We start from the raw sequence: 14535 nt of genomic DNA, 5'->3' as shown, positions 1-14535 counted from the left end.
GAGTCGTCTTATACGCCGGCAAATACGGTATATTATTGTGGTGGATACAGCCAGAAGCTGATAAATTCTATGAAAAAATTAAACAAGAAGGATGAGTGTTGGGAGCGGGTTGCAATTATAAATAGTGAGGTCAGAGCAGGCCTCACTGTGACTATGACACTGGTTTTGAGTTTTCAGAGGTTCTCATGTACTGTCTTTTAAATGGGAGAATGTGAACAAGAGAGATGAGAGTAAATAGGAGCCTGCTGATTTGAAGGATAGTATGAGTATTTCCTTTGTGTAACATGTGTCAAAATACAAACTAATATAAAGAGGGACATTTTCCAGATGGCCTAGTTTTGTTTTATTCAATTGGAGCAAAAAACCTTCCTTCAGTGTTTGTACACACCCTGCCTTTTCAAACAAAGGATACTGAAGACAGCCCACCTGGTTTGTGACCCCTGTGGGAGGTCATCACCAGGACTGTCCTGTCTTTTTAGCGACTGTCCTGAAGCAAGGCCCTGAGGGCAGGCAGAGATGCTTTCAGCTATTTGTGTGACTAATAGCTGAGCTTGCAGTGATTGTGAGAGCTACACAATAGCCACTACACACATGTGGCGATTTAAATTTAAATATAAATTAACTAAAATAAATGACATTAAAAATTCAGTTTCTGAGTTGTAGCAGTCACACCTGAGGTTCTGTTAGTTCCCTGTGTTAGCACAGCTGGGTCATTTCCAACATTGCAGAAAATCCTATTAGTATTTGTTGTTTTACATATTGTTTTTTGGTGGCATTGCTATCAGTTCCAAACCTCTCTCTTCCTTTTGATTTGTTGTTTCTCATAGTTTATATAGGTTTAAATACTTGATTTAGAATTTTGTGTAAAGGAAGAGTAAGTAGGCTCTAAGAGAGAGCAAAAGAGCTTTCTTATGTTCAGATATCTGAGTGTTCATACTTGGGGTTTGTATTTGTATTCTGACTGCCCCCAAGTTCTTTCTTGCTTGGTTATTGCTATGCATGTTCAGCGTGGTAAGAACATTAGATTTCTAAGTTACGGTGGGAAGAGTGCTATCAAACTTTAAAGATAAAATTGCACTTTTATGGAAATGCTTTAATTCCAGTCAGTGGTCCCTTATTTAAAGCAGTGCCATTCAAGGAGTATTTATTGACTGATTGCTGCATATACACTAAGCACTGTGTTAGGCCCAGGAGAGAGAAACAAAAATGAACTTGGCCCCTGCGGAGATTACAGTTTAGGTCGTTGAGAGAGTCATAAATAGGCAGAGTTCCACTGTCCAGTGCTCAGTTATGCCCAGGACACTCCCGAAGGCCAGAGTACGTGATGCCTGAGCCAGCCTTCCTGTGGGAAGTGGGGAGGGGATGAGACAAGAAGCCAGAGGCCAGGGAATGCCCCCTAAAGGAGTGATGTTTAAATGGCACCCTGAGGAATAAACAGATGTTTGTCTCGTTATGAAATTGGGAGAATGGGGTCGACAAGACATGCTGTACTATAGTGCGGACAAGGACACTGAGGAGTGACCTTGCATGATGAGAGTGGGAACTTTTAACTTTACTGTTGATGAGCATTTAAAAGCAAAGGGAACCCGTGTCTGTATAGACAGTCTTTGGCTGGCATGTAGAAGGCTTTCAGCAGATGTAGAAGGGCAGGGGAATGGTGACATGGGCTGATCTGACTTTTCAGCAGTTTAAGTAGTTCACTCTGGCAGCGCTGTTTAATTTGGGGGACCTAGGCTAGACACTGGGGCACCAGTGGTGGTGGTTGGCTGGAGGAGGAGGGGTGCATAGCAGTCCAAATGGGAGATAATAAGGCCTGATGTGAGAGACTATAACAGGGTGGAGCAGTGCACCTGGCTTTCATCAGTATTGAAGAGGTAAAATTATTAGTATTTGAAGATTGACTAGGCACGGGGGATGAAGGAGGCAGAAGAACCAGAGGTGACTCTAAGCTTTAAGGAAAACAGATTAATTTGAACTCTTCTTCCAAGTTCATGGTGACAGGTTTTGACCTACAGCTGCTCCTAGTGATTTTCATTGGCAGCTGTGGTGTCTAGGTTAGGTTTTGGCTCTTTAGGACTTCATCACTCTCTCATTTGTTAAAAGAACTTGAAGCATTCACTATAGAGAAGCACCACCCTTGTATGACTTTAATTTTGCAGTGGCCTATGAAAATTTATAGAAATTTGGCTTCATTTTTAGTGGCTCCAATCCAGATGCCAAATTACCCCATTGCTGGGACATCCCTTAGGTGAACCACTGAATCTGTTTTTTATTAGGAACAGCTGAAAACCATCAACAAAATTCTTGTACTATGCCAACAATAACGCCAGTCAAATTTCAAGGTAACTCTAGGTTTCAGAACGTTAATGATTCTCCAAACCTGCCTAGCTGAACCCTTATTTGTATTTTTACACATATTTATCACATGAAAAAGCTAGTGGCTTCCTTACTTTCCATAATTGTATGTTGCTTTTTTTATATTACAAATTAAATTCTGAGTTCTGAGTGTTGTAAAGACATACTTATAGAACTGTAGTCAATCACTTTAAAGTAAAAGTATAAATTCAGTCTGGATGGTGGAACCACAAGTTGGAGAGGAGCCAGCCCGAAGGGTCCATTATGATGGGGTCCATATTGAAAGCAATAATTCTCTTATAACTGCAGTATATTTTTAAAGGATTTTTAAAGTAACAGTTAGTATTTTAATGACATCTGTTAAGCTTCCAAAAAAACCCAGTTCTCTAGTTTGCAAGATTAAGGAAGGATGCCAAATATATGTTGATACTTTGGTTTTTACTGACATATTTCACTACTGCATGTCTAAAGCCACAGAACAGGAGGCGCCTGCCACTTTCTTTAGATAGTTATATTTAGCCACTGCATCTGACCTTTGCTGCTAAATATTATTATTTTTTGTTACTCTAACTGCTCCATAAAATTGGATCTTCAGTGGTCTGGCAGGACCTGTGAAACCCTGTTCCCTAATCAGGAAGATCTGGGCAAGTCTTGCAGTGTGAGGAAAGATGGCATGTGTCTTCTAAGTGAGACAATAGGGTTATAGGACAATTATACAACATCTTTAAAATTTTATCTGAAGAATAGTAATGTGTTTGGTGATGAAAAAGTACTGTAAATTGATAAGCATGGGAAGTTTCCACATCCTTTAAGAATGTTTTGTACAAAACGAGAAAAGAAAACAGGCTGACTTTTTGTGGTTCTTGAGAGGTTACACTAACTGTTAAAAGTTAATGAAGTTCGTTGGTTTCTAAGACCATTCTTCATGGATGAACGGCCATCCTTTGTATGATGTCAATGACGGTTGTTTAGCAACATGTCAAAATAGTTATATGAAAAAATAAATATGTTTCATTAATCACAAGGGGATCTTCCCAAAATGCATTTTCTTTATAAATAGTATTATTCTGTGAAACTCATGACTTCTTAGAGTGGAAAAGAAGGGAAAAAAACCTCTCTTTTCAAGCCATTTGTGATTTAATACCAGCTGGTCAAATTAGTTGAAAAACATTATGAGTCGTATGTTAGATTATTTTGAATGCCTTTTCTCTCTCTTGGGAAACTAGCTAACCCCACAATCTTTCTCCCCTGGCAAGTAGCTCTAAAACTTTGATCTATTCAAACCAGTTTGCCAGATGTAGCGGATAGAGCATGTGTGACCTTTTGTGTGCCAACTCAACCTGGCTGTTTGGAAGCAATAAGTTAATTTTGTATGACTTTTATTTCTAGGCATTACAGCAGAAGTTCTGGTGGTGACCTCTTTCGATGAACTGCAGAGAAGGGCCCCAGAAGCAAGAGGGAAGATTGTTGTTTATAATCAACCGTATACCAACTATTCCCAGACAGTGCAATACCGAGTGCAGGGGGCAGTAGAAGCTGCCAAAGTGGGGGCTTTGGCATCCCTCATTCGATCGGTGGCTTCCTTCTCCATCTACAGGTTGGTCATGATGTTTGTTTGAAATCTTTTCAAAAACCGGTGTTTTCCATGAAAGAGAAGCCCTTATGAAATAAAAACAAACCATTTAAATGAAAATCTCATTGCTCATGGAATTTTCCCCCACTCCACATTTGGTCATTTCTTTGTAGTATCTTCTTTGGCCTTTTCAGGATTCCAAGCATCATTTGTGCATTCCTTTAAAAAAGCTTTCCACATAAGTGGTGATCCCATAAAATTCTTTATATAACCAATATATTATGTATTTTCATTGGCAGGAGAACTGAATTCATGTCTGTGTGTCATCAGAGATTCTTAATGACTTCAGAAAAAGCCAGGCTTTTTCCATTGTTGCTAGAGAAGTAAAATAAAAAATAAAGTGGGTGACATGGTGGAGACCATCTGTGGTGTGGTGGAAAGAGTTGAGGAAGCAGTGGGTCTTAGTTATAGAGCTGATTCTTCTCCCGAACTACAGTGTGGCCTTGGGATGTTCTTGAACTCTCTGGGCTTTAATATTCTCTTTATTGATTGGTGATGATGAAGAGTAATGAATTTACAAAATTATTTTAAGAAAAAATGAGGTAAGCTTATGAAAGATACTTGGTTATCTAGAAATGTCTAAATAAGCATTTGGTGGTATTATTTAAGGGCAACATAACTTTTGTCTTTTGTTTTTTTTAGTTTTGATTGAGGTAATTAAATGCAAAATGCTTTCTTGACCCTCAGTCTTAGGATGAAAGTCAGCATTGCAGTGGATAAAAGGTCTAAAAACTGACCTGCAGACTTTTGGCCTAGTTTAATAGCTATTATACATATGGTAGCATCACACATTAAGGGTAAAATGTTTGAGAAACATGGATAAAAGAAACACCATTTTAGTGTTGTAGGCTGGCCTCTCTCAGGTTAAAAAAAAAAGTAAAAATAATTGCAAATAGGGTTTATTTGGGTCTTTAGACTATATCTTTAGTATCTATTGTAAAGGAAAGTTTGTTTATTCTGCACAATTACTATTTGGAGCTGGAGACACAGCTACTTGACCTTAATTAGCACATTAGATCTTGAAAATAAAATAACTAAGGAGGAGACATCAGTAACTAGGAAACCAAGTCCAAAGGGAGTTGTTCAAAAGTGCAAGAGAAAAGGAAAGGGACTTTTTTTCTTTTACAGGGGGATAAGATATCTTCCCAGGGAAGGAAGATGGGACATGTTAAGACCACTTGTTAGAAGTTTTATGAGAGAAAAGCTAGTTCCACTGATGTCATAGTACTAAAAATAATGTTCTTTGTAGAGTCTTTAAAGGTTTGGTGAGTAGTGAAATAATGATTGGACCATATTCTTTCGGATAGTTAATCTTCCCAGGAGGGAAGTCCTAAAATGACTAGCTTACTTCCCAGAATACCTCAGTCATCCCTTAGAATAACATACTCAGCAAGCTGTGGCTATTCACCATGATTTCACTGGTCATGAGACCTAAATTATGGAGCTCGTCTGTTGCTTTGTGAAACTGGGTGACTGCCAGAAATATTTATTTAAGAACTACTACTCATAAGACTAATAAATTCCCAGATGACTTAATGTGCCGCAGTCTGCCAGGGTTAATTGGCATTTTTTTTTCTTTCTTTCTTTCTTTCTGGTGTAATGAAGACGTCTGGAAACCCAGGCTATAACCTAGGTGCCTGAGAAGAATTTTATCCAGCATAGGACTGAGGAATCTGTTGTTAGCCTCTAAGATTTGGGGTTAGCAACTTACAATGTATATTAAAAAGACATTTTTCTTAATATTTCTAGATCTAGACTGATTGTATATTTTTTTCTCAATTTTATAGCTAACCATATTTCACTGGAGTCTCGACTTTTATAACTTTTATAACTTCATAATTTCAACATTTATAAGTACATAATAACCATAGTACTTAGAATCTTTCACATATGTCATCTTATTTGTTCTGACAATGACCCACCCAATGGACCAAGCAGAAGGGGCATTATTATCCCCATTTTATAGGCAGGGAAATAAAAGTTCAGAGAATTCAGCATATTTTTATGTTTGAGTCTTGTATCTTGAAAAATAAAAACCAAAATGAAATAAATTTTGTCTCTTTTTCCATTTGTAGCTAATTGTTTCTTAGAGCCAATTTTCCTTAAAGAGTATTTTGCATTCCTGTCTCTAATTTTTCACCTCTCATTCACTCGCAGACCATATTAACCTGGCTTTTGCCAGTACTGAAATGGAAATTGCTAAGGCCCCAAATAGTTGTCTAGTTGTCAAATATAATGGACATCTTTCAGACCATCATCTTTCTTTACCTCTCTGAAGCATTCATACGTATTGACTGGTTTTTCAATATCTCTTCTCTTTGGCTTCTATGACTTCTTTCTCATATTCTCTCACTCTCTCTCTCTCTCTCTTTCTCTCTCTCTCTCGCCTCCCCCCACCCCCCCCTTTATCCCACTTTCTCACTTTCCCTCTGCCTTCCCCATTTGTCTGGCTTCTCACTCTGGAATATTCTACCTGAGCAATCCCATCATGCTTGTGGCTTCAACCACCATCTGTACTGTGACACTTTCCAAACCCACCTGTCCTATCCATAGCACTTCCTGAGCTCCAGGCCCAATGTCCAACTACCTGCTGATTCTTCTTTTGGATGTTCTATAGCTGTCTCAGTTTCAGTTTTTTCAAAATCACATTCATCCTTTCACCCCATTTTATCTCTGAAGAGAATGCCATCTTTCTGCCTTCTAAGTTAGATGGTCCTTGATTACTTTTTTTCTTCCATTATCCATTATTTCTAGTACTTACTATGTTTCATAGGTTCTGCTGTTTATCAGTCATTTCAATAAATACATATTTAGCAGCTACATTTCCCAACATCACTTTACAGTCCAGTAGTCAGGAGTCATTATCACTAACACTTTCCCAGTGTACCGCATTTCCTTAAAGTTTCATGACTTTGCATGTGCTTTTTCCTCTACAAACTTCTATTTCCTTTCTTACTGTCTCACATTTTCCTTCAAGGTTCATCTTAAGTGTTTCTTCCTCTGTGGAGCCCTCCCTGATATCCAGCTCCAGTCCAGGTGAGCTACCTCTTTCTGGTATTCCCACGTCATCCTGTGCTTACTTGGTATCATAATGTTTTGGAGGCAGTTTGGGTTTATAGTTTGGTAGGGTAGCCAAATTGTCGAACGAACACTTCATATTTTGGTCACTTAACATAATATGAGTCAATTTCTTGCTCACATAATAGGTCCAAGAGATTGGTCAGTAGATGGTCTTCTGCTTCTTTCCATCTTGTGGTTCCATCACCTCTAAGATCTCAGAATCCTCTGCATCCAGCTGGCAAATAAGGAGATAAAGTTCATGATCCAAAGGGAGGTTTTCCCTGGCCAGACCTGGATATGTCATGCCCCACTTGTACTCACATTTCAATGGCCAGAATGTAGTTATGTGGAGGCTGGGAAATTTGTTCTATCTTTATGCCTATGGTGAAAGGTAAATGAGTTTACTGTTCTAGTCTGCCCCAATTGCCTTACTCCACCCTAGACTGTAAGTTTCAGAAAGACATGGGTTATATTTTTTACCTCTGTATCCCCATCATCTAGTATAGTGAGTTGCATAATATTCCCTGAGGAATTATCTACTGAAGGAATGAACTTGTCTGAGATTGTATAGTTAAACATAGCAGGGCTCTTATGACAAACTGATTAAAAGTGTTCTCTGACTAAACTGCATGGTCTTTATATAGTAAGTTCAAAACAAGTTGACCTTTCGGGGCACTTTGCTCTGCTTTTGGAGGAAAATATCCAGGTGTCCAGTATACCAGATTGTATCTTTTTCTGACAATACATTCATGAGCAAAGGTATTTTGAGTTGCTAATTGAATAAAACAGGTAATTTTTTTTTTTTTTAGTAAATATTTATTGAGAGCTTACCAGTTGCTCAGAAGTTTCCAGATACTAGGGTTACTAAGATATATTAGACTTTTTTTTAATCTCAGGAGTATTCATCTGGCTAAAAGAGATGAGAGTAAACTTAAAATACAAATGACTAGTATAATATATTTTCTGTTTAGTGCTAAATGCATGATTAAGGGAAACGGATGAAAAAAGGAAATTAGCACTTATTATACACTTTGTATGGTTCTCTGAAGGCTTAAATAGTTCGTTTCAATTAATTCTTTGTGCAACCAAATAGAAGTAGATTTTGGCATCTCTCTTTTACTGAAGGACAAACAGGTCACAATGGTTAAATAGCTAGTTAAGTAACATGGCTAATGAAAGAACTGCAATTCATACTCAGAGTCTCTGGTTCTAAATTCTGTCCACTTTAGATTCCACCAAGCAACCTGGAGAGCTGATGCTACAGGAGTCTAGAAAAGGTAGTAGGAGTCTGACTAGGGCTGGCTTTATGGAGATGTGGGTTTTGGGTGTACTCAATCAAAGAGTTGAACTTGAACAAGAGACGGGAGGTGGAGAGACATTCTACACCAGATCAAGGCAAGAAAGCAGGCGTGCATGAGGCACTTGGGTAATACGAAAGTAGAGCAGTTTGGCTGGAGCCAGAAGGTCTGACAGGAGATCAGAAAAATGTAACTTTGGGGCTGTGAAGAACCTGAAGTACTAGTCTGCGGAGGAGTTTTGAAGTTTAATGTGGAGGAAATGGGGAATCACTGAATGTGTTAGAGGTGGGGAGATGATATTTTAGAGCAGTGTTTCTCTAAGTATGGTCTCGAACACAGTCATCAACCTCATCTAGGAGCGAGTGGACATGCAAGTTACCACGCCCCATCAGAGACCCATTAAGTTAAAAAATGCTTGGGTGTGGGGCTTGTGGTTTAACCAGCCCTCCTGGTGATTTTGAGACAAGTTAAAATTTGGAAACTACTGGTTTAGAAAGATTCATCTAGCAACTGTACACAGCATGCTTAAAAGAGGAAAGACAGGACGCTGCTCTAATAATACAGATATGAAATAATGTGGCGATATACGATAGCAGTGGGATGCAAAGGACAGCAGGAGGGATACTATGAAAAAAATTAACAGAACTTATTTGAAGGGGGAAAGAGCAGGAGTCACAGTTTACAGGAAGCCAGAGATAAAAATGATGGGATGAAGAGCCTGCCGAGTGGCTCAGTTGGTTAAGAGCACGCTCAAGAGTTTGAGCTGTGAACAACAGCAGTTCGATTCCCAGCCCGAGCTGAGCTGCTGCTGCGCTGCCAACAGGTGTCAGGATGGCTCAGCAAAAAAAATAAAATAAAAAAAAATTAAAAAAAATGATAGGATGAATCTGCATTCAGTTCAGCCCAATATATAAAAATGATGAATTTACATAAAAGTAGGAGTGGATTCAGCTGAGTGGGTTAGTCACTGTCTGAGGGGGAGGGAATCCGGCAGGGAGTGCCCACACCTTTGGGAGCTGGAAGAAGATATGCAGAGCCTCAGGCGGAATAGACATACTTTATTTACTGACTCTCTAGGTACCACCCGCATGGTACAATGACCGGGTTTTATACTACACAGAGACAAAAGTGGCACTCAGCCAAGGCGCTTATATAAATACATACATAAACAGAGTGTACGGCGCCTGCGCTCATCCCACCCGCTCGATCTGGCCGGTCATAGCCCCGCCAGATGGCCAGGTGAGGAAGCCCGACCTGCTCTATTTTTCCTACAGTCACCAACTGCTTTTATTGACAGGATGTATCTTCTCCAGGCTGCCTCAGTTTCCCAGTTTTCCTCCACTCAGCATGGGGACTGGACAATGATGAGAAATAGAGGGCTCAGGGAAGGGAGCTGACGTGGACGCAACGTGATCGATCAGTCTGGTTTTTAGACATTTTGAGTTTGAGGTGATTAAGAAACAGTCCCATTAACCTGCTTCTTATATGTTGTAAGAAAAACAGTTAAGCATTTCCATTTCTCTATTACCCACTTTTTGGATCACCCAAGGCAATTTAAAATTCTCATCTAGCTTCCTTGCACTGCAGCACACCTTGGGACTTCTGCCTCCTGGTTTCTCAATATGCAAGCTCAAGAATGCAAAGTAATTTTTATATTAGCCCAAGCAAAATACAGAAAGTGATTCTACTGAGGCCAAATTGTCTATTGTACTCCCAGTGCCAAATATACATTTTTTTCTTGTTATTTTCTCCATGGCCCCAGATAATTGAACACAGACTGTAAGTTTTAATCAGCGAGGGAAGCAAAAGGCTGCCCCTTCACTTGACTGTGAAAGTTACATCACTACACGGGGAAGAATTCATTGAGGTGGGAATGAATTGTTGATAGAACTTGGCTTTGTAAATACTACTGGTTTATGTTTTCTATCACTTGGCCTTTGTGTACTATATTGAGAGAGTTTTGCAGAGAGGAGGAGGAAGAGAAGCAATCCAGTGTGGAGATGACTAAAACTTGATGAAACATTCAGCTGCAGAGAGAGATGAGTGAATCCAGGTGATGTTTATGGAGTGTCAGAGGGAGAATGCTATGCCATCTGGAGAGAGTGCCGTGTAAAAGTATACAGCTCAATCCCTGTAATGATAATTAATACAGTCGATAAATGACATAACTGAAGCACTGGTTGGGCTATGCCATAGAGTTAAATAGCTTCAAAGAGAGCTCTGATTAAAGACATTACAATTTATAAAACATTCTTCATCTTAAGAAAGCATCTTGATGAGATTTAACCTGCACATTTTTGTAATCATAGGTCCAGCTTAAAACAGTCAGAGCAGAAATTAAATGTCTTAAGTGGTCTATATTTTGGATGATTTTTGAAAGCCAATTGTCAGAGAGTAAAAAAGCTGTCCCCACTCATTGTTTGTTAATGGGAGAAAATTAATGCTGCTACTTCACACTTTGTCTGTCTAGGATTTTTGATGGCCTGGTGGTTTGGTTGTTTGGTGGGACCTTAGCATAATTAGCTATCAAGCTTGATTTAAATTGTTTTGAAATATTGTTGCATGGGGTGGGCGGGGGCAGGCACATGTGTCTGCTGGTGATTACAAAATAAGGAAAATTATTTTGAGTCACCACAGTGACTCAAAATGGTGCAACTGGGCCAGCCTCGATTAGTAGGTTCTTTTCCTTCCTTATTTTGTTTTTGCTGAATTCACTCTGAGGCTCCTAACAGATGCACAGCAATCAAGCAGAATGCCAATTCTCATCATTTATGCAGGTGGAGGCCACTGTGCCCCCAAGGGAGAAACCAGAGAAGACTAACACTGAACGATGCAATTTTTATTCTCAACATCCTTTTTTTCCCCCTCTCTCTGGTTTTTGAAAGGCAGATTCTTTGTTTATAGAAAGCCTTTGTTAGAAATTCCAAAATGTTCTTTAATCACTAAATTCTTATTGCTTCCGGTAGTGTGGCAGCCATGCCACCTCACAATGGAGAGGCTCAGGTAGTGCACTCCAGAGCCTCACTCAGTGCGTGGGCTTTGTCCAGCCACTTGCCAGATGTGTGACCGTGGCAAACGGTATAAATTCTCTGGGCCTCAGCTTGATCTGTGAAGCAGGGGAAATAATTGTACCTTCTTCTTGGTGTTTTGTGAGGATGAAATGAGATATTATTGCCTGATACATAGTGTTACACACGTGTAAACTGCTATTGTTATATAGTTTTGCTAACATGACTGGATATACTTATTGAATAAAAGTGGAAGGAAGGGACAAAAGCATGGAGTGAAGGTGGGAGGGAAGGAGAAAAAAAAGGAGGAAGAAAGGAAGGAAGGAAGACAAAAAGAAAAGCTTAACTGACTTAATATCAGTATTGTAATTGCAGCTATTTGGTTGGGAGACAACCCCTAAGGTAATATTGCCATTTTGATCTCCATCTCTTCAGTTTGCCCAAACTCTGTTGGGGTTATATGTTTAACTAGTCTGTTTCTCTCTCTGGATTGGAAGTGCTCCTTGACACATACTGTGTGTTTTATTTATCTTGTTGTCCTCAGGGTTGTGCACAATGCCTGACACATAGCCATGCTGGAATGAATGAATAAAAAGATTTTAGAGGCAGCCAATCTGGTTTGATAACATGTAAATTCAAGGTGTTAACCATTTCACATTCATAGAAGTTTAATAATAATATAGTAGATGAGGTGACTAACCTTTTGAATTGCTACTTATCAAAAATGGAATCTCTGGAATCTGAGAGGTGACTATATAGTTATGTAAATTTTGGTAAAGTATTGCAAACTGACTATTACTATGGTGCTTTGTGAGGCTGCTATAATTAATGGTCTGTTTGCTTTCCTAGTACGGACTGTCATTTTTCATCTGCTTATTACCTTGATATAAAAATTCATTCTTGGCTGCTATTTTGCATTCATAATTTTAGACGGTATACGACTGTTCACCTTCTGTTTTCCAGCTCTCTGATTATCAAAAGAAAAAGCTTAAGAATCACATCACCGTGACATGTTTTTCTGAATTTCTCTCTACAGGTAAAAAGAAATTAATGCATTTTGAATGCAGGTTTCAGGATTATGTTGTTTGCTTATGCAGTGCCCTTTGAAAAATGTCTAGTGTAGTGTATGAACCAAAATAATCTTGAGTAGCCTCAAGTCAGCCTTTTACTATTGCATGCCCCCCCCCCCATCAAAGCTAAAGATGACTCTTGCTAAAGTCCTCTTGCAACCAAATGTCCCTTCAGCTTCTTTAGCCCCCTGGAGAAAGTACCAAACAGAAGGTACTACCAGGAAGATTTGGAGACTTAACAAAGGTAACGATATATAAAGTAGGACTTGTAATCAGACAGACTTGGATCAAATGCAGGCTTGGCTACTTAGAGGTTGTATGATCTCTAAGTACATCACTTAACACTGTGCCTGTTTCCTCATGTATAACATGGGGATAAACCTTTTTACCTCATAGAGTTGTTGAGATCAAGCACTAGCCACAGAACCTGACACATGGGAAGCAATCAATAAATTATAACTGACCTCTTATCTTGATCATGGTCATTAATTGTCATTAGCCTCATTAGATAATGATAAGACTAAGCAGGTAGGTTGATATGAACTGACCTATCTTAAAAAGCAGCAGCTGCAGAACTGTCCTCAATGTGGGCTCCAGAGACCTTGGTTTTGTTTACCTCCTGGTTTCAGGAACCCAGTCTTGTACTCTTCTTCAGTCTTTGGCTTAAAACTCTTCCCTGTCTTTTCCACCCTCTCTTGCCTTAAGTCGGGTGCTTGATAATGTTCTTGCATGTCATGCCAAAGATGTGGTGACTCAGACCAGTGATCACGAGCCAGCTGACCAAGATGCAGCAAGTGTTCTATTTTAAAGACCATCCAAGCTGTTTTCCACCTCAGCACCTTTACGCTCACCAACCTCTCTGTCTAGAATGCTGCTTCCCCAGGTTTTTGTATGGCTGAGTCCTTTTCAATCTTCGGATCTTAACTGAAAGTTTTTTTTTTTGAAAGGCCTTTCCTAACTATCCTGAGTAGAACTCTCCATCAAATTCTCTTACATAGCACCTCCCCTGTATGCTCAGAGTCCTAATAACATTTGGTAATGTCTTTCTATCTACCCGCTTCTCTATCTACTTGTTTAGTATGTATCTCTCTATGAGAATATAAATTCCATGAGGACTGGACCCTGTCTTTTCTATACAACGTTGTATTCTCAGTATACAGGAGATTGCAGGGCACATGGCAGGTGCTCTGTTGAATGAATAACTATTTTAAAAAATCATCTATGGTCAACAGGATAGAGAATCAACTATAAACAGACATACACTGAATTATGTCTATTTGTTGAAGCCACATTCTAAAGCATCATAGATTTTTTTGCCAACTTTTTTTTTTTGAAAAGTACCAATCTATGGTAAAGTTGACAGAATATTATTAAATGATTCATGTATCCTTTAGAAGAAATTGCATAACTTTTTCCAGAGAGGTGGTACCATTTTACATTGCCACCAGCCATGTGAGATGACTCAGGCTGCTCCACATTTTCACTAAAATTTGATGTTGTCAGTCTGTTTAATTTTAGCCATCCTGGTGAGTTTGTATTGGTATCTCATCAAAGTGCTGATTTGCACTTCCCTGATGACTAATGTTGAGCATTCTTTCATGTGATGATGGGTCACTTCTTTTTTCTTTTTTCTTTTAGCTGAGCCATCCTGCCACCTGTTGGTAGCTCAGCAGCAGCTCAGCTCAGGCCGGGCATTGAACTGCTGTTACTCAGAGCTCGTACTCTTGAGCGAGCTCTTAACCAACTGAGCCACTGGGCCGGTACTCATGATGGGTCATTTCTGAATCCTTCTTTGTGAAGAATCTTCTTAAGTCTTTGCCTATTTTATAATGGGTTATTTTAAAATTATTGGGTAGTAGGAATTCTTCATATGTTCTAGATACAAGTTCATTGTCAGATACATGTTTTGCGAATATTTTCTCCCAGCTGGTGTCTCGCCTATTCTTTTTTGTTTGTTTTGTTATTTGGCTTAACTGTCTTGGATAAGAAGAAGTTTTAAATTTTGATGAATTCCATTTATCAATTTTTAGTTGCTTCCTGTGTCCACTCATATACCCTTCATCTACATTCAGTTTTAACATTTGCCACGTTTGTGCTCTCCTCTCTCTCTC

General features: G+C 39.2%; 1 protein-coding gene across 6 annotated transcripts in view; it reads left to right on the top strand.

Moving 5' to 3' along the window:
* CPQ (carboxypeptidase Q) overlaps positions 1 to 14535 on the top strand; it is a 461474-nt gene that overhangs the window by 74846 nt on the left and 372093 nt on the right. For all 6 annotated transcript variants that reach the window (XR_002122197.1, XR_002122199.1, XR_002122198.1 and 3 more), the window contains exon 2: positions 3745 to 3952. Coding sequence is in view for 3 of the 6 variants with exons in the window: in XM_019627075.1 (XP_019482620.1) it covers positions 3745 to 3952 (208 nt within the window). In the remaining 3 variants the exon portion in view is untranslated. The remainder of the gene's footprint in view (positions 1 to 3744; positions 3953 to 14535) is intronic.

Source organism: Hipposideros armiger, unplaced genomic scaffold (assembly GCF_001890085.2).
Source record: "Hipposideros armiger isolate ML-2016 unplaced genomic scaffold, ASM189008v1 scaffold_705, whole genome shotgun sequence".
NCBI lineage: Eukaryota > Metazoa > Chordata > Mammalia > Chiroptera > Hipposideridae > Hipposideros > Hipposideros armiger.
The sequence above is the reverse complement of the archived record's forward strand: the minus strand, read 5'-3'. Positions and strand labels throughout refer to the sequence as shown.